General features: G+C 45.0%; 1 protein-coding gene and 1 long non-coding RNA gene across 5 annotated transcripts in view; one reads left to right on the top strand and one right to left on the bottom strand.

The window, feature by feature from the left end:
• The window catches only part of hspa12a (heat shock protein 12A), a 48943-nt gene extending 45413 nt beyond the window's left edge, over positions 1–3530 (bottom strand). For 2 of the 3 annotated variants that reach the window (XM_069723017.1, XM_069723016.1), the window contains exon 1: positions 3160–3529. In XM_069723017.1, coding sequence (XP_069579118.1) covers positions 3160–3202 — 43 coding nt within the window. In that variant the 5' untranslated portion in view covers positions 3203–3529. Of the gene's footprint in view, positions 1–3159 lie in introns of all 3 variants that reach the window. The other variant, XM_069723018.1, reaches the window with a different exon arrangement.
• Positions 3502–11646, top strand: LOC138635513 (uncharacterized). Of its 2 annotated transcripts, XR_011312144.1 has the most exons (4): positions 3505–3587; positions 7016–7130; positions 7665–7700; positions 9862–11646. It is a non-coding gene; the product is annotated as an uncharacterized lncRNA (long non-coding RNA). The 2 variants fall into 2 exon arrangements; XR_011312143.1 differs by lacking the exon at positions 7016–7130 and having other exon boundaries at positions 3502–3587.
• Positions 11647–20537: the final 8891 nt, after the last annotated feature.

The raw sequence follows: 20537 nt of genomic DNA on the forward strand, positions 1-20537 counted from the left end.
AGGACTACAGGGTAGAAGGAGGACTACAGGGTAGAAGGAGGACTACAGGGTAGAAGGAGGACTACAGGGTAGAAGAAGGAGGACTACAGGGAAGAAGAAGAAGGACTACAGGGTAGAAGAAGGAGGACTACAGGGAAGAAGAAGGAGGACTACAGGGTAGAAGAAGGAGGACTACAGGGTAGAAGGAGGACTACAGGGTAGAAGAAGGAGGACTACAGGGTAGAAGGAGGACTACAGGGTAGAAGAAGGAGGACTACAGGGGACTACAGAAGAAGGAGGACTACAGGGGAAAGAAGAAGGAGGACTACAGGGGACTACAGAAGAAGGAGGACTACAGGGTAGAAGAGGAGGACTACAGGGTAGAAGGAGGACTACAGGGTAGAAGAAGGAGGACTACAGGGAAGAAGAAGGAGGACTACAGGGTAGAAGAAGGAGGACTACAGGGTAGAAGAAGGAGGACTACAGGGTACAGGGTACAGGGAAGAAGAAGGAGGACTACAGGGTAGAAGAAGGAGGACTACAGGGTAGAAGAAGGAGGACTACAGGGTAGAAGGAGGAGGACTACAGGGTAGAAGGAGGACTACAGGGTAGAAGAAGGAGGACTACAGGGTAGAAGAAGGAGGACTACAGGGTAGAAGGAGGAGGACTACAGGGTAGAAGGAGGACTACAGGGTAGAAGGAGGACTACAGGGTAGAAGAAGGAGGACTACAGGGTAGAAGGAGGAGGACTACAGGGTAGAAGGAGGAGGACTACAGGGTAGAAGGAGGACTACAGGGTAGAAGAAGGAGGACTACAGGGTAGAAGGAGAACTACAGGGAAGAAGGAGGAGGACTACAGGGAAGAAGGAGGACTACAGGGAAGAAGAAGGAGAACTACAGGGAAGAAGAAGGAGGACCACAGGGAAGAAGGAGGACTACAGGGTAGAAGGAGGAGGACTACAGGGTAGAAGGAGGACTACAGGGTAGAAGAAGGAGGACTACAGGGTAGAAGAAGGAGGACTACAGGGAAGAAGAAGGAGGACTACAGGGTAGAAGGAGGAGGACTACAGGGTAGAAGGAGGACTACAGGGAAGAAGAAGGAGGACTACAGGGTAGAAGAAGGAGGACTACAGGGAAGAAGAAGGAGGACTACAGGGTAGAAGGAGGAGGACTACAGGGTAGAAGGAGGACTACAGGGAAGAAGAAGGAGGACTAGAGGGAAGAAGAAGGAGGACTACAGGGTAGAAGGAGGACTACAGGGTAGAAGAAGGAGGACTACAGGGTAGAAGAAGGAGGACTACAGGGAAGAAGAAGGAGGACTACAGGGTAGAAGAAGGAGGACTACAGGGTAGAAGGAGGACTACAGGGTAGAAGAAGGAGGACTACAGGGTAGAAGAAGGAGGACTACAGGGTAGAAGAAGGAGGACTACAGGGAAGAAGAAGGAGGACTACAGGGAAGTCGGTGTGTCTGTCTCTTTAAACGTCCCCTCGGTGTGTCCGTCTCTTTAAACGTCCCCTCGGTGTGTCCGTCTCTTAAAGCGTCAAATTCTGTCCTGCCCTCATATCGTCACCGTTGGAGACAAAATGTCACAGAAGTGATTTGACTTCTAAAAGTCACACCTTTAGAAGGGAGGACACTGTATTTATCCCCAACCTGTTTCCTTCAGGGAACCGACCGGGTTTCTAGTTCAAACTGGATGTTGAAGAACAAACAGAACCGAGCTGTAGGAGCAAATCACACGTTAGTTAAAGTGCTTCTTTCCAACATTTATCTAAAGACTGTACGGTTGTCCACGGCAACCTCTCGGGCACACTGCAGCATAATCATTTCTTAACTTGCACCATGTACAACTGCTTTTTTCTAGTAGGACTTTACTGATCCAGAAGTTAGAAGATGGTCTTTTATTAACACAAGCAACTATTTTTGGTTCCATGAGTTGAAGTTTCCCAACGTGTGATTTATCTGTGATCTGTGCAGGAGTGATCAGGCTGCAGCCATGATGTCGGTTGGATTATATAACGCTGGAGCCCTGCAGAGCCCCGGGAGGGTTCCCAGCAGCTCTTCAAACCAACCAAACTGCATTTCATTTTTGCATCTTTCAAAGTCTGCTGGAGAGAACGTATGACGTCATACAAACTAGGTGTGATTACAGTGAGTCACCAGGCAGCATTTCAACTTCCTGCCCTGTAGTAGTGGCGCACCCTGCCCTCATCTCTGATTATACAGAAACTACAGAGTTCAAACTGAATAAATGATGCTCGGTGCATTAAAAGCCAAACTGTACGTATGAGACGTCCCAAAAGAGTTTGTAAAATGGTTCCACATTACTGTATGTTGGAGCCCTGAGACGGTGGGCCAGAATAAAATGAGAGAATTTCCAATGAAGTTCCTCCGACTGTCATCACAGTACAGGATGTCCTGGTAGAAGAGTGATGAGGACTCACTCATCTCCTGGAGGAGGTAAAGATGAAGAAATAGAAAGCACTGGACTATTAAAACTGTCGTTGGTCTGGACCTCAGCTCGGGCTCCTGTCTGTCTGTCTGTCTGTCTGTCTGGGCGGGTGATGATCACTGCGTTACCTGAGGACATGCTGCAGACTCTTTTGCTGCATTGAGTCACAACTCCGGTGGGACGGACCATGTGACCAGGCTGCACCGTTATGGATGACCGAGCTGCCTCTGCTCCCCGTCCGGCTGAGAAAGCTCTGCCACACCGACCCAGCTTCTCCAAACAAAAGGCAGAGATGAACTTTTAATTCGTCCGTCTGTCCGTGCGTCGAGCAGGCCGGGAGGGGAGGCGGAGGCCGGGAGGGGAGGCGGAGGCCGGGAGGGGAGGCGGCGTCGAGCAGGCCGGGAGGGGAGGCGGCGTCGAGCAGGCCGGGAGGGGAGGCGGCGTCCTGCCCGCTGCGGCTGCCCTTGGAGAGCTCGTGCAGCCCCCCCTTGGAGAGCTCGTGCAGCCTCCCTGCACTGCAGCAATGGTGTCGTAAAGACTTTGTACACTCATCACCGTAATACGCTGCGTGCACAGCCTTCACTTCCACCGCAAAATCCCCCCAAAATGCACTAGCGTGCACGTGAAGCCGTCCACGAAGTGTGTGCGTGCGCGCGCATTTAATAGCAATCAGAGGTGACCACTCCTGAGAACTACACACGTACCGATGATCAATCAGCCCACTCACCTGATATGAGCTTGTCCGCCGCCGTGTCTTTCTCAGTCATCATGTCCCGCAGTTGCACCTCCTCCCGAGCCGTCTCTCTCACACAGCTACACCAAGCAATCTTCCTGGTTGACTGGGAGCACCGGGCCACGCAACAACCAGCATCCACGGAAACGAGCTCCGCTCCGCGCCGCGCCGCTAGCTCCGACCTGCGACACCCGCAGCTTCACGGCGGCTCCCCGGTCAGCGGACAAAACGCTGGGAAACACGTGGAGAAGGTTTGGGATCCGAAGGTCAGTGCGGTCGGAGGCAGAGACGATGTTAAACCCCAGACTCGTGCTGTTATTGCCGCTGCTCGGTCCGCCCCTCCCATCCAACTCTGCTGTCCGGGCCAGGAATGCTGCTGCTGCCCGGTCTGTGCAGCCTGCCGGCTCTGCTCGGGACCGCCGGTAGGGATGCTGTGCTGCAGAGCGCTCAGGGACGGAGCCGCAGTCCGTCCACACAATCAGGATGCAGCCAATGTCCTGCTGAAAGCTGTCAAACAAACAAAACATGTTCCACAAATCAAACGTGGTTTGCAAATTTGGAAAAACGCCATTAATAAACGAATGCATTTGTTTTGCAAATTAGTGTTTTTTTTGTTTGTTTTGTTTTTATCTACAAACCACATTGTTTGCAAGTGAACCGTTTGAGTTGTAGAACATGTTTTGTTTGTTTGAGAGCTTTCGGCAGGAAATGAGCTTCATAGTCAGATTTACTGCCAAGTTTTCACGTACAAGGGATTCATCAACAAAAACTAACAAGTAACAGTAGGCATGAGTATAAATACATGTGTATCTATATATAGACTATATGTATATAGACTATATATAGATACGGACTGCATGCTTGTCCTGCTGGATATTAGCACCACTGATCACTATTTACTACAGACGAGAGCATATCACTTTAAATAATATTTATTTATCAAATATATTTTATGTCAACGATGACTTGTTTACCTGACACTTTTTTATGGAGTTTTGAAAGTGAAATGTGGTCCCATTCTTGCCTGATAGAGGATTTCAGCTGCTCAACAGTTCAGGGTCTCCTTTGTTGTATTGTTCATGTCCTGATGCTCCAGATGTTTCCAATGATTGACAGGTCTGGACTGCAGGAGGCCAGTTTATCAGCGGACTCTTCTACTAGAGAACCATGCTGTTGGAATACGTGCAGAATGTGGTTGGACGTTGTTCTGCTGAAATAAACAAGACCTTCCCTGAAAGAGACGTTGTCTGGATGGCAGCATATGTTGCTCCAAAACCTGAATATATCATTCAGCATTAATGCTTCCTTCCAGATGTTCAAGCTACCCATGCCACGTGCACTAATGCATCCCTGTACCATCACAGATGCTGGCTTTAGAACTGAGCTGATAACAAGCTGGATGGTCCCTCTCCTCTTTAACCTGGAGGATGCAGCGTCCATGATTTCCAAACAGAATCTCAGATTGTGATCCATCAGACCTCAGGACAGTTGTCCACTTCACCTCAGTCCATCTTCAATGATCTCAGTCCAGAGAAGGCGGCGGTGTTTCTGGATCATGTTTCTATCTGGTTTCTTCTTTGGAGAGTTTTAACATCATTTGTGGACGCAGCGATGAACTGTGTTCACAGACGATGGTTTTCACAAGTGTTTTATATATATATATATATATATATATATATACTCAATGCATTTGTTTCCCGGCTGCAATGCTGCAGGAAGAGTACAGATAGTATTTAGCCACAGAGATCATGTTTGTCCCTGATGTGCTGCTGATGATTGGATCTCAGTGAAATCAAGACTAGCATTCAGAATCCTTCTCCACATACAGTACATAACAGGAACAGCTGTTTTGACACGTGCAACTTTTGTCTTTCATAAACCTTGTAGTTCGGGCCGGCTCAGATGACCCTGAGTCATCCCTCTGTTGTGCTGCTGTGGACCTACGCTGCCGTGGTCAGTCCATTCTGACCGCTGACTGATTTAGTGAGAAACAAACTCTAAAATCAGGGAAAGATGTGAAAGTCGCAAAGGACTGATGGATAAAGAAACGTTGGACTGCATCTGAATCCTGATCATGGACACTAATGACACACCCTGAATGTGTTCATCTGCTGCTGTTAATCAGAGGACATTTTGTCTCACCTGGACCCGTCGTATTTATTCCGGCTGCTCCAGCATGTTGAGACGTCCCACTGTTGTCTTGTTCTGTGGCTCCATCATCTGCAGCAGCGTTGAAGAGGAGGTCCTGAAGCAGAAGGCAGCACGTCGTACCTGCAGCTGGTTCGGTTCCCACTGACTGCAGAGATCTGTTCTTCCGTGCAGCGTGTCCATAAGAATCCTGTGTGATACCGACACACTCCGCAACTGAGGGATCCAAAACCACCTGCAGCCGACACATCTCAGAGTTGCACAATATTTCACCAACGGATGCCATGAACACAATGGTTCAGACTCTGTCTCCGTCCACACGCAAAGAAGCCTCATTTCATGGCCTACCTGGTTGGAAGTAAAGATGATCATAAGAAAAGCTGGAGCTCTAGTTTCATGTTTGAGATGGGTGGAACGGCTCAGTGAGGGCTTCGTTGGTGAAGATGCGCCTGTGCAGTGAAATTTTGGTGTCAATAATGAGGTAGAATTGCACTTGTGCTTCCAAGTGCAGCGCAGCTGATGGAGAGCTACTCAGCGCTTCAGCGGGCGGAGCCTACACCAACGGACCATCCACAATCCCACCGGCCGGGTTGGTGGATGTCAGAAGTATCCGATAAGTGCTCTTTGTTCACTTTGACGTAGAAAAGAAAGTTACGAGTTCGATGCATCCCCAAAAACCGCCTCCTACACAGCAGTTCTTATAATACCAGGGGAAGAGAAACATATGATGTTACACCTCTTCACAAGCCAGTTTAACATCCCTACTAAAAAGGCTGTTGTCTACCCAAATAACAAACCTTGGGTAACTAAAGGGCTGAAATCAATTATTAAAAAAAAAGAAAAGGATCTTCTATGCAGGTGATCCTCTCAAGAAAAAAGTTTGTCTCCAGGGAAGTGAAGAATGAAATAGCTGAGGCCAAACTGAAGTAGGAATGAAATAGAAATGCAGTATAGCGGTGGTGAACGTGGAGCAGCCTGCTGACCAGTCAAATCTAAGACCTCCATCAACCCATTTACAGGCCAAACATCTTATCAGTGGAGTGGAAGACGCTGATCTGGCAAATACTTTGAATTCTTTCGAACGTCGACAGCAGTCTTTATGAAGGATTGCCTTAAACTTGTCCTCGAACTACACCTTTACATTCATTGAATGTAGTCATGTAATGATGCATCTTAGAATGCTTTATTTATTTATCTACTTATTTATTTTATTCATTTATTTTTGATTCTTCGCCGGGTCTCCTGCCGTGTCCTGACCCGTCTGTCTGACTCTGCTGGGTGCTGCTTGTCGGTCAGTTTCAGATGGTCTCGGTAGATCGTAAAACTGAGTTGCCTTTCTGGGATAAATAAATGATCTGAATCTGAATCCGTTTTTTTAGTGTAGATAAAATGATTTTTTTTTTTAGGTCTTCAAAAACCAGGATGAAATATTTTCAGAATGGTTTTAGCCCACAAAGGCAGACTACTGAAATAAGATAAATGTGATATAAATGATCCAATAGATGTTCCACTAACAACCTCAATGGCTTTTACATCCCAGTCCATCCCCGACCAGCTCTCTGGACTATATACTCATGGCCTGATGGATATTTTACACTTCTTTCTTCAGCTTGGATATTTTGATTGACAGTTTCAGCCCCCGGTCCTGCAAATGGTTTTACATACGCAGTTTAACTTGAACTTTTTTTCACTTCAACATCAGAACCGGTTCCAGTCCATGGCTCTGGACCCCAGCTGTGACGTATGGGGCTCGCACCCTTTGCCCATTTCAAGCGCAGTAGTTCAGTCCTGATCTGAGTCTGCACACGTGCTCTCAGGTGACTTCCTGGTAAACTCCATATCATCCGGCTCTATGCACAGGAATTTGATGAATCACAAATTATCAAAATTTGTCATGACTTAAGTACAATATCAAACCCTGTGTACCCAGTCCTCCATCCGGTCCCTGGTTTTTTGGGGGGCTCTGTGTGAACGTCCAGTTTTAAAAGTTGTTTTATTTTATTTGAGCTCATTTGCTTTAAAGTGTGTTTTATGAAATTGCTTCCAGTTTTCGTGTGTCAGTTAATTCGACTCAAAAAATATTCTGGACAGGGAATTTTATCACAGGACAACTTTAGGGCTGAAAGTTCTTTATCTATTGAATGTTCAGTTTTGTTGATATAAAATCACAACATACTCGTGGTAATTGTTGAATTGTTAGATTTCTCTCTACGATGTCGTAAGGTCTCGACTTTACTGTGTAAAGCGCCCTGAGATTATTTATGTGGTAATGTGATGCTAAATTGAAAATATTGAAATTGATAGAAATAAATTATAACTGACACAATTTCCTTTTCCCGGTGGTCTCCCAGGTTAGTTGAAGCAGCCGGACCTGATCCAGCCACGCGGTGAGCTCCAGCGTCATCGAGTGTTAAGTTTGTGCTTCAGTGATTTCACAGAAATGTTGGATGGAAAGATGAAACTTGAAAGCACAATATCAGAGGTTGTGGGTTCAGTTTTATTACCTCATCTGGAGGTTTATTGTGAGGAAATATGTGTTTAATTTAGTTTTAACCCTCGTGTTGTCCTCGGGTCAAAATGACCCGCAGCTGTGTTCAACCAAGTTCTATTTTATTTCTATATTTTTATATTTTTTTGGGATCGTTGCTCATCATTCTTTAAAGAAACCCTCACAGCCTCTTTGTCACCAATGATCCCCAAAAAGATGAAAATAAAATAGAACTTGGTTGAACACAGCTGCGGGTCATGTTGACCAGAGGACAACACGAGGGATAAAACCTTCACAAACCTTCACTATTACGTTTTTATGTTTATATTCCTAAATCAGAAAACCCTAAAGATACATTTCCTCAAATACTGTACTTCAGTGTTGTTTGAACTATTTCCATGTTTATGCTGCTTTACAACATTTCAAAAGTAGATATGATACTTTTAATTACATATATTTGTCAGTTATAGTTGCTTGGTAAATAGAAATAAGTACGTTGACAGGAAGTGCGACAGGAAGATCAGATCGTCTTCTACTCCGAGTCTCCAGAACAGCTTCAGGTTTATCACAGCAGCTTTCTTTATTCCCTTAGCTGCTGTTTTTGATGATTAATATCATTAACAATAACATTATTATCTAACAATAAACACTAATAATAATAAACATATTAAACAACTGCTGCGAAGTCTGTCAGAGGTTTGAGTTGAGGTTAAATCTGGTGACTGAAAGCTTCATTAAATGTTTGGTGTCAGTTTCATCTTCTGAGCTGTGATGTCATCTCAGAAGCAAGTTTCAAGTCTCAAGTTTTTCTTTGATAAATAAAACCACCTGATAAAAATGAGCTCCGAGCAGAAGAATGGTTTCTGATTTTAACACAATACTCTGAGAGGCTGAACTGATTTTTACATTGCAGTATTGCTATACTTGTGCTTTAATTCGGGATCTGAGTGCTTCTTTCACCACTGACAGTAGGTCAGTAGAAACTACACAACAACAACAAAACAACAGCTGGGGTTTGTAGTTTGGAGGAGGAGTTTGATGTTGGCATGTAGTGACGTCATTTGGTCATTTCTACCTCAATGATCAGCATCTTACCCCATCTAGTGGTCAGTCAGTGTCAGGCCTTCCTCTGCTGCCGGTCTGTAATCCAACAGAAACACACTTTGTGGCGGATCGATGAGAGAAACGTAATGTTCATTATTTTTATCTCCACCAAACATAAACATATTCCCAGTGAAACTTTTCTACTTATCCACAGTGAAGACCAAACTTTCCTGTTAAAAGTCTGAACTAGTTTGTTTTGAGTGCTCAGCGTAAAGACGGGTCAAAGGTCAGACAGACCTCTCTAAACCATCAAATCACTGATCGCAAGGTGAAGTGAGTTTGTGTTGTTTTGATCATTCGTGTGATTAATATTTATTTATAACAATTAAACTGCAGCCAAAGCTTCATTTACAATATTTCATACTTTTTCAATTGTTAACTGGTGAACATCCAACACAGCCTGCACATGGACACGCTGCTGCATGCTCATTGATAGCAGATCACTTATTTGATTGGGCTCGGTGCAGTTTTGGTGATTGTTTGATTGTGAGCTTGAGTTTTTATGAAATTGAGATTTCCGTTGTAATGTTTGGAGAAAATAGATTTGTAAATGAATCTAATTCTAAATCGAAGCTGTTGTTACTGCTTATTCATAAATACAGGGTCATCATCTGCAAGTACTGACGATGTCATCATGATGTCATGATAAGTTACATTATTAGAAATCAAATATCAGGATATTCTGCCATCTGCTGCCACAATTTTAGCCCTTTTTTTCCTTTTGGTTTTTCGATCTCTATTAGGTGCAATTCTAAATTGGTGTAGTATATTTTCTATTTTTCATTTAATTTACAGAAATACATCCAAAATACAGATAGTACAGAACATTGCAGTGTAATACCACACAGCAGAACTAAAACAAATGCATAACAAATTCCATTAAAAAAACAAAAAAAAATATGAGTGAATAAATGAAATAACATAAATTAAACACAAGTAATATCCTCTGTCTGCAGGTATGTCAGAGCTGGGTGTTTCTGATCCGTGTTCACCGACCGACCGACCGACCGGCTCGGTGTTTATTGGCTGTTGTTGCTCAGGACTCATCTGGTCGCTCATCCGAGCGCCGGAGGCAGAAACCTCCGGACTCGTCTTCGGTCGGAGCTCCTGTTTCTCCTCTCTGTTGCTCAGTGATTCCACACAGCAGAACTGTTTCTCCGTCCAACACGGTCAGCTCTTCACTTTACTATGTAAAGTGGCCTCGAATCACATGGTATGATTTGGCACAATTTAAATAAAATGTAATTGAGGTGAACCGTTACAAATTATATTTGAAAATTAAAATAAATGCACATGTACATTTCACCTATTTTTATGTACAAACTCATATTGTTTTCTTTAGTTGGAAAAAGGTTCTGTATTTGATCAAACTTAAGATGTTTGTCTCAGTTGTACAGGAGCATCATGAGAGATCAGACAGATTATATTCTGAATCCCTTCCACAACCAAAAGCCTTTCATTACACTTACAAGCAAAAAATATACCAATATTTGTAAAAGATATGTGTAAAAGGCTGGGGAACTCTTTGATGGGTGTGATCTGAGCCTTAAAGGCAGAGAAACACAGTGTTATTAGTAATATCTAACTTTCTTCAAATTTGACTTTTTAATCTCACAGAATAGAAGAAAGCAGTTTATTTGACATCTTGATGCGCAGATAAAGATTTCTGTGGTGCGTCTTCTGAGCAGAACTGCATGTTAGATCAAGGAAAGAGTTTATATTCATTTCAGTCCCGTTTTTCTCGTCAGTGGCAGCTCCAAAAGTTTTCCATGAGCACACAATTTTATCCATGTTTTCAACACTAATGAGTGATCTGTAAAAGTTGTTGCGAGACCAACATAAATATTAGATCATCCTTAAAAAAGTGTCTTATTATTTAGTTCAGTTTAAATAAATGAAGCTTCATTCCAGCGAGTTTTCATATTCTAATAATATGATGTGTTACATTTTGGTTCTGTGGTAGACTTTTACTCAACTTTAATGAGAGCTCAAACCGCCTGCTGATGTTCAGGATACTGGGACGATGGAAATCAGAGTGCAGTACTGTATAAGTGTCTCTAGAGGGCAGTACAAGTGTAGAAACCAGAGGCAGGCAGTCGGCCTGCAGGTTTCCATCATGGACCTTTGAGAGTACGACTTGGACAAAGAGATCCTGACAGACTGTATATACATTTATATATATTTAATATCTATCTATCTGTCTGTCTGTATGAGGTCATTATAGACTGCGGAGGGTTTTTTCTGACACAGAAACATGTTAAAATCACAGTTTGATCCAGAACATGAATGTAAATGTGTATTTTGTGGAAAAGAAGATTACAGTAACGACTTTATTTGTCGGCTCGTATAAAACAGGACTTGTGTTTTTTGCTGAAACTTCCACTCTGACGTCTTGATTGAGTCTTCCTCCTGAAGCATGCTGGGAGAGGGTTCAGCAGCAGGCTTTGAACAAAGGGCTGCGCCTGACTCCGAACGCTGCTGAGCGACCTCAACCTTTATACCAGGGAACTACAGCCGCAGCATTTCTTCACAGGCAGATGTGAAAACGAGCAGCTGATCAACATCATCATGGTTTTATCTCCTTCTGCATCTCACCAAGCAGCATCAACCCGTCGAGTGTTCGAGATGCAGACCGTCAACTGCATTCAGAAGATTTCAGGATCCTCCATTAGGGTGATTTTGTTTCTGCTGAAGCACATGAAGACAAAGCAGGAGGGCATCAATCTGCAGAAAACAGAGACGCTGGATATAATAAAACAAGTTGCACATTCATTGAAATGATGTCTTCTTTTTACTTTTACCTGCATCACCGCCTGCAGGCTTCAACAAATGTAGTCCCAACTTTACGGCATCTTTGGTCATATTTCATCTGGTATCTCTAAGAATATTCCTCCGATATCCTCTGAGCATTTACGTGATTTGCTAATCTTCAGTATTCATGAAATAGTTTGCACTGGATTGATTCATGAGGAACAATATTACACAGGTAATTTATTGAGTGAGAGGCCTCGCTGGTGTTTTTCTATCCTGATAATGTTGGTTTTACATAATCCATCAACTCAAAGATGTGTTTTTGCCTTTTTACTCCAAAATGTTAAGATTAAAATGAAACTAAATGTTTCTTTATGGGCTCAGATACCTACAAAGTTTAGTTTCTAATCATAAATATGTATTGAAATAAACCACCAGATGGTCTAACAGTAATAAAATAGGACGTAAATTCTTAGCTCATGAGACGTTGACATTTTGGGTGAATGTGGTCGCTGCAGACTGATCAGGAAGAAAAGGAAGGAAATAAACAATCGGAGACCAAAATGTAAGTAAAGACACAACTTTGGCTTTTAATGGTTATTTTTAATGCGTATGTCACTGCTAGTGTTTTGTTCATTCAGTTAATCAGTAAAACTTTGTGTTTCCAGGACACACACACACACACACACACACACACACACACACACACACACACACACACACACACACACACACACACACACACACACACACACACACACACACACACCAGCAGCAACACTCTGTATCACCATCAGATACCAGACTTAAAGCCCACCAACGCTCCCATTCAAACCACACCTGGTCAAGTTTGAAAACATGACTAGGGGATTTTAATTAGACGCAATTAGAGATGGCGGCCATGCAGAGAGCTGTGTGCGCCTCCTGCTTTTTAGACTGGAAAAAAAAAGATGTACTAATTAGGCCGGAGACTACTTTTCTTCATGTGACCTGTGGAGACCCCGTGCAAGCTGCTGAACGTCAGCGCTCCGACGATTCAAACGGGAATTGATTTGAATGAGCCGTGCGTGTTGACATAAACAGACAGCGTCTCATTCAGGGCAGGACGACGTGTCTCTGAGCCCTGAATGGCTTCCGTGAAAGGAGAGCAGCAACAGGTGATCAGCAGCAGAGGTGCATGGAGGCACTTTGCAGCTATGGAGCGTCAGTCCATCCACAGTTCTTATATACAGAAATAATAAGCCAGGCAGCCGTTTACGAGGCACATTCTTCTGTCACAGCAGTGAACTTGCAGGTATTTTATGCTGCTTTGGCCTTTTAAGTTCAAAAACACACCAGGATCTGGCTTCTTTTTTTTTTCTTCCAAATATTATTTAGGCAAAACTTCTATTCTTTGTCCAAACATCTTGCGAAAGAATATAACAGTTAAATTAAACTATACATTTTTTTGCCAGGGGACCAACAAAGGGGGTCTGTAGCTCCTTCACGGACCCCCACAATGGGCACCAACACTTTAAAAAAGACATTCAGACTTCTTCTTCCTCTGACTAATTTGTCACAGGAAGAAGACAACACCACCCTTCGTGGAGCCCCATTTCATATGCCATTTATGTCACTTAGAGAAAACTATCCGTCATAGGTGAATCCTTTCTTGGCAGCTGCTGCATGTTTTTTAAAAGCCTGCAGGCACCCTGCTGCTGCAGCCTGCCATCCTCTGGAGGAGAAGAAAACAAAGGGAGGAATGACCGCCCTATTACAGCCTCAGATGTGAGGGGAGAGTGTCCGGGACGAGGCCGGGGCTCGGCTGAAAGCTACACCTTTTCAGGATCGGGATCTTAAAATGTGTCCGTTTTTAACAGGCCTGAATGCTTCTACTTTCTTTGAGGGGCTCAAACTGTGGCTCCCGGCCCGCTGGGTAAGGCCTCTGATGTGTAGGATTCATGGGAATTTATTGCTTATAGTTGTTTTTTCTGTGTGGGAGAAAAGTTGGTGACGTTGTGAGGATGAAGTTGAGCTGCAACAGGAAGGAGCTCCAGACCACAAAGGGACCGTTCTTCTCTTCGGCATCCAGGTGGTGGCGGCAGCAACTTTCAGAGTGACCTGACCTCATCTGGAGAAATGGTAAGATGGAGACAATGAATGCACAATTAAAGCATACATATTTAGCAGATATGATATCATACAGGTTCTCAAATGGGAAAAAAAAATCAAGAAGTGTCCAAGACTATTTATTTATTTTATCAGGCACAATAAGGCTTGCTGTCACGGTTACTTATTTATTTGTTTTGTTTTAGATATGATCTTAATATAATTTATAATTTTGTTATGTAGTTTGAAGAGCGAAAATTGAGTCTTCCAATTGGTTTTATGTCAAATGGAAAGAGCTGCTGTTTAGGTGATGCAGTATCTGACTATTAAAACTCTACAGAGGTTACATTTTCAGGTTTTCACATCTCTGTTAACAGAAACGTGAAATATGAATATGTGCAGATTTAAATGTCTTCAGATGGTTTCAGACGGGCCGTCCGTGATGTCCCCGCCGAGGACGGACACGTAGTGATGAGGACAAATAACGTGAGGTGACATCAGACAGTGGTGGACCTGCACCATGAAGGGGGACCTTTCCCCACGCTGCTCACTCCTCCATGTGGCAACTTCCATTTGTACAAACCGGCTGGATCGGAGCCATGTGGCCGCGCTCGGACTGAGGCTGCTGGAGGAACGTCCTGAGCACCGAGGGGCTGCGGCCCGTGGGGCGGCCCGTGGGGCGGCCTGAGCACCGAGGGGCTGCGGCCCGAGAGGCGGCCTGAGCACCGAGGGGCTGCGGCCCGAGAGGCGGCCTGAGCTCCGAGGGGCTGCGGCCCGAGAGGCGGCCTGAACTCCGAGGGGCTGCGGCCCGTGGGGCGGCCTGAGCGCCGAGGGGCTGCGGCCCGAGAGGCGGCCTGAACTCCGAGGGGCTGCGGCCCGAGAGGCGGCCTGAACTCCGAGGGGCTGCGGCCCGAGAGGCGGCCTGAACTCCGAGGGGCTGCGGCCCGAGAGGCGGCCCGTGGGGCGGCCTGAGCGCCGAGGGGCTGCGGCCTGAGCGCCGAGGGCCTGATTCATTTAGTTTATTATGAAGACGCAACTTATTCAATGACTTCCGTTGTAGTTTTAACAAGACCAAATAAAGCATCCTTCAGCTTCCTTTTTATCATTAAAAAAATAATAAAGCTCTTACGAAAAATTAACATAAAAAAACCTTATAAAAAATATTTACAAAAAAATATAACAATAATAATAATTACTATTATTTTTATGATTACCATCAAAGGCAGATCTTAAGTGAAAAGGCGGCTATAACTATTATTTGACTCTATTATAGTTAAAAATATACAATGGACGTTTTTTTGCGCGCTCCATGTTAATTCCACTCAAAAGGTCTTCCTTCATTTTTACAGTCTGTAATCATGTTTAAGTGATTGTCTGAATGACACCCGCTAAATGATAATAATTAGGGACCGTTTAGGCAAAAGCACATATATATATATATATATATATATATATATATATATAGGCCTATACATATATATATAATTTCTTGTATATACACAACCACTAACACACACACATTATATATATACGCACACACACACACACACACACACACACACACACACACACACACACACACACACACACAACATATTTGGTGCGATTCAACTTTTCTTTGACATTAATTATACATGAGGTTATTTCCTGTCAGGCTTATAAACCGTGAGGTGAGTAAATTCATATTTCAAGAATTGCCATATTAGAATTGTACTGGGAACAAACTGAATATACGACAGATTGGTTATTTACGAAGGGACGAACCATGAGGACAAAATCGAAAGAGTTTACAGTCAGAGAGCAGGAAGGCTACAAACACATAAAAGGCAGCAACAGATGTGTTTTTGTGTTTAGAACCTGCAGAGTTCAACCGTAGTCCTCATTTTGTTCTCCATGAAGGAGCTCTTGACTCACTGATGTGTGTTTATGGGCCGGGAGATGATCTGCTCCGAGCTGCAGCACATTATATTGGATATATAATATATATATATACACACACACACACACACACACACACACACACACACACACACACACACACACACACACACACACACACACACACACACACACACACACACACACACACACACACATATCTTATCGGGATGAAATAACAAATTTAAATAAATAGCATCATCAGCAAATTAATAAATACATAAAACTCCGTTTTACAAACAAAATTAAGCCAAACGTGGAAGACGATGTTTCAAAATAAAAACTCTCTGCGACAATAACTGGACATTTTTTTCACATTAAAAGATGGGAAAAGAGAGCAAGATGAAACACTACGGAGTGGCCGTCATTTGTTCTGAATCCAAACGGACTCGGCCTTCCCGCTGCTGCCGGTGTTTCACGGGTCGGAGTGAGAGAGGTGGCCATTATCTCGCCAACAGGATTGTAAAGTCAAGAGTTCATTGTGGGAGGGTGACGGTCTGCCCCGAGTGGTGAGGGTGATGGAGGTCACGATCAAGTCAAGGGTTCAGCGTTTCTAGGAAGACGGAGGGCATCATGTTAACACATATATCGGCCATCTGTTATAAAATTATAATGATAAATTGGATGGTTATTATTATTATTATAATGATCCTATTTAAAATAAAGTTTGAGCTCCTTCAGTAACATCTTGAATTACAAGGGGAGACATGTTCTTTCATTGACTGTGTCTTTGTTAGGCTCATACTTACAGGCTAATGTAAGGAGTTGTGCAGACCCTGTGACCTTGTGGGTATCAGTGGTGAGATTGAATGTTTGTGAGTTCAATTCACAGCCTGATAATAATTTGACACTGGACGTAATGAAACGCGCCTGGGTTAAGGCCTTCCAGATAATGTTCTCTCTGGAGGAGGGGGGGGGACTCCTCTGCTGTGTGAAGCCTCATTCTTGAACAGTCAATAGTGTTTGATTGCCAATACTTCTATTGATGGTTTCCCTGAAGTTGCTCAGAGCGGTTGTTGAAAAGTAGGTCAAATTTTAACCATTTCCATTATAGAGCATGTAAATCTGTTTTGTGTGGCTGCTGTACCTGAACACATCATCACAGAAAAGTAAAAATATCCAGTAAAACGTGTGTTAATGAAAAGAGTGACACAACATATATCCAGTGTCTTGTGTTAATAATGAAGCAAATATACAAGAAGTTCACAATTCACAGTTTAAGGCCTAAATATCACCTCTCAGCTATCGCAATGTGACACAATTCATTTTTTGGTTTTAATGGTCAATTAAACAAACACACAAAACAATAACAGACACAAATTATAATATACAATGTCATGAAAATCAAAGTGCTACTATGTAGTAGCACTTTGTTCTTTGGGTGATATTATATATATTAAATCTTGTTTGTTAAGTTTTTTTTTCATCCGGAGCTCAGATCTTATTGTAAAGATACAGAATTCTGAGGCAGATAACTTTAACCTTGTACATAGATGTCATACATGATGCTTTTAAAGGGGATGACTTGTAACAAGGGACTGTAGAGTTTGAAGTCAAAAGCACAACTCTACACAGAGTAAAAGTTTAGCAAACATTTGTTCAAAATCTCAAATGCAGAAGCAAAGAAAAGTCAGAGGTACAAAAACACAAAACCAGGAACAAGCGGAGATCAAAAACTCCCAAGAGAAGCAACAACTGGGATCAGCAGGCTGGATGTCTGGTAGGAGCAGCAGAGTGCAACAAGCAACCGGAGCAGGAAGCAGGAAAAAAAGAAGCAGGAAGCAGGAAGCAGCAGACTAAATACACATGAGGGTGTGGAGATAATCGAACACAGGAGCACACAACCAACGCTCCGATACCCTCACGACCATTTAGTACGCACAACGATTGAGAACAACTTATGTCCGAATACATACAAGGAGAAATGTCACTGTGCCTCAAATACCAGGATGTCCAATGACATCCGTCTTATTTTGCAGGATGTGGCCGCCGTGCTGCTCTGGTGGTTCTGACCCACCGTCCTCCGGGCAGCCGAAGACACGACACATCCAGCTGCAATTTACCAAATGAAAAAGAAGAAAAGGCATTAAAAGGAAACATAACCTTACTGGTTCAAAATCACATCCTGTTTCATTTACTTCAAATGTAGCATCATGATGAATAAACCGGGAGGTCAAAGTTCAAGGTGCAGTTTTATAATGAAGTAGTATTGTAGTACTATTGTTTTATTGTGTCGTGCATACTACAGTACATACTCTGTCTGTGCTGAAAGTAAAAAGTAGGTGATGACACAGGCGGGAAGTAAAGACCCCTGAAACTCGAGACGTGGTGAGTTACCAAAGTAAAGAGGAAATGTGAAATAAAGAATGAGAAGGAAACAAAAACAATACTTTTACATTTTATTCAGTAACTCCATCTGACAAGTATTGTTTTTGTAGAGTGAAATAGTATCTCAGCATTAAAGAGCCTTTCTCTCATTGTTCAAAATAAATATATCTTGGTGGGTCAACGCCGCCACCCCCATCGAGTCCCCACCTCCAGGCGGGCCATTGGTGTCATGCCACCAGTCTCTGGTTGGATCGATGCTGCCTGTTCCTGTTCCACGCTGGGACTTCTAATCCTGTTCCTGTTCCACGGTGGGTCGTTCCAGTTCCTGATCCTCGTCAGGTTCCACGGTGGGTCGTTCCAGTTCCTGATCCTCGTCAGGTTCCACGGGGGGTCGTTCCAGTTTCTGATCCTCGTCAGGTTCCACGGTGGGTCGTTCCAGTTCCTGATCCTCGTCAGGTTCCACGGTGGGTCATTCCAGTTCCTGATCCTCGTCAGGTTCCACGGTGGGTCGTTCCAGTTCCTGATCTTCGTTAGGTTGGGGGACTGTCAGAGAGGAGGTGGTGGTGTTGTATGAAGGCTGGCCTGGTCCCTCCTTACAGGGACCAACCGATAGGTTGGGGGACTGTCAGAGAGGAGGTTGTGGTGTTGTATGAAGGCTGGCCTGGTCCCTCCTTACAGGGACCAACCATAGGTTGGGGGACTGTCAGAGAGGAGGTGGTGGTGTATGAAGGCTGGCCTGGTCCCTCCTTACAACGACCAACCATAGGTTGGGGGACTGTCAGAGAGGAGGTGGTGGTGTATGAAGGCTGGCCTGATCCCTCCTTACAGGGACCAACCATAGGTTGGAGGACTGTCAGAGAGGTGGTGGTGTTGTATGAAGGCTGGCCTGGTCCCTCCTTACAGGGACCAACCGATAGGTTGGGGGACTGTCAGAGAGGAGGTGGTGGTGTTGTATGAAGGCTGGCCTGGTCTGTCCTTACAGGGACCAACCAATAGGTTGGGGGACTGTCAGAGAGGAGGTGGTGGTGTATGAAGGCTGGCCTGGTCCCTCCTTACAGGGACCAACCATAGGTTGGAGGACTGTCAGAGAGGTGGTGGTGTTGTAGTATGAAGGTGGCCTGGTCCCTCCTTACAGGGACCAACCGATAGGTTGGGGGACTGTCAGAGAGGAGGTGGTGGTGTTGTATGAAGGCTGGCCTGGTCCGTCCTTACAGGGACCAACCAATAGGTTGGGGGACTGTCAGAGAGGAGGTGGTGGTGTATGAAGGCTGGCCTGATCCCTCCTTACAGGGACCAACCATAGGTTGGAGGACTGTCAGAGAGGTGGTGGTGTTGTATGAAGGCTGGCCTGGTCCCTCCTTACAGGGACCAACCGATAGGTTGGGGGACTGTCAGAGAGGAGGTGGTGGTGTTGTATGAAGGCTGGCCTGGTCCGTCCTTACAGGGACCAACCAATAGGTTGGGGGACTGTCAGAGAGGAGGTGGTGGTGTTGTATGAAGGCTGGCCTGGTCCGTCCTTACAGGGACCAACCATAGGTTGGGGGACTGTCAGAGAGGAGGTGGTGTTGTATGAAGGCTGGCCTGGTCCGTCCTCACAGGGACCAACCATAGGTTGGAGGACTGTCAGAGAGGAGGTGGTGGTGTTGTATGAAGGCTGGCCTGGTCCCTCCTTACAGGGACCAACCATAGGTTGGGGGACTGTCAGAGAGGAGGTGGTGGTGTATGAAGGTTGGCCTGGTCCGTCCTGACAGGGACCAACCATAGGTTGGAGGACTGTCAGAGAGGAGGTGGTGGTGTTGTATGAAGGCTGGCCTGGTCCGTCCTTACAGGGACCAACCATAGGTTGGAGGACTGTCAGAGAGGTGGTGGTGTTGTATGAAGGTTGGCCTGGTCCGTCCTTACAGGGACCAACCATAGGTTGGAGGACTGTCAGAGAGGAGGTGGTGGTGTTGTATGAAGGCTGGCCTGGTCCGTCCTTACAGGGACCAACCATAGGTTGGGGGACTGTCAGAGAGGAGGTGGTGGTGTATGAAGGTTGGCCTGGTCCGTCCTTACAGGGACCAACCATAGGTTGGGGGACTGTCAGAGAGGAGGTGGTGGTGTATGAAGGTTGGCCTGGTCCGTCCTCACAGGGACCAACCGATAGGTTGGGGGACTGTCAGAGAGGAGGTGGTGGTGTTATATGAAGGTTGGCCTGGTCCGTCCTTACAGGGACCAACCATAGGTTGGGGGACTGTCAGAGAGGAGGTGGTGGTGTATGAAGGTTGGCCTGGTCCGTCCTTACAGGGACCAACCATAGGTTGGGGGACTGTCAGAGAGGAGGTGGTGGTGTATGAAGGTTGGCCTGGTCCGTCCTTACAGGGACCAACCGATAGGTTGGAGGACTGTCAGAGAGGAGGTGTTGGTGTATGAAGGCTGGCCTGGTGTATGAAGGTTGGCTGTCTGGTGGCCTGGTCCGTCCTCACAGGGACCAACCGATAGGTTGGAGGACTGTCAGAGAGGAGGTGTTGGTGTATGAAGGCTGGCC

Source organism: Brachyistius frenatus, unplaced genomic scaffold (assembly GCF_029030835.1).
Source record: "Brachyistius frenatus isolate BFR_SWC_R1_liver_20210118 unplaced genomic scaffold, ASM2903083v1 Contig_313, whole genome shotgun sequence".
In the NCBI taxonomy this organism is placed as follows: domain Eukaryota; kingdom Metazoa; phylum Chordata; class Actinopteri; family Embiotocidae; genus Brachyistius; species Brachyistius frenatus.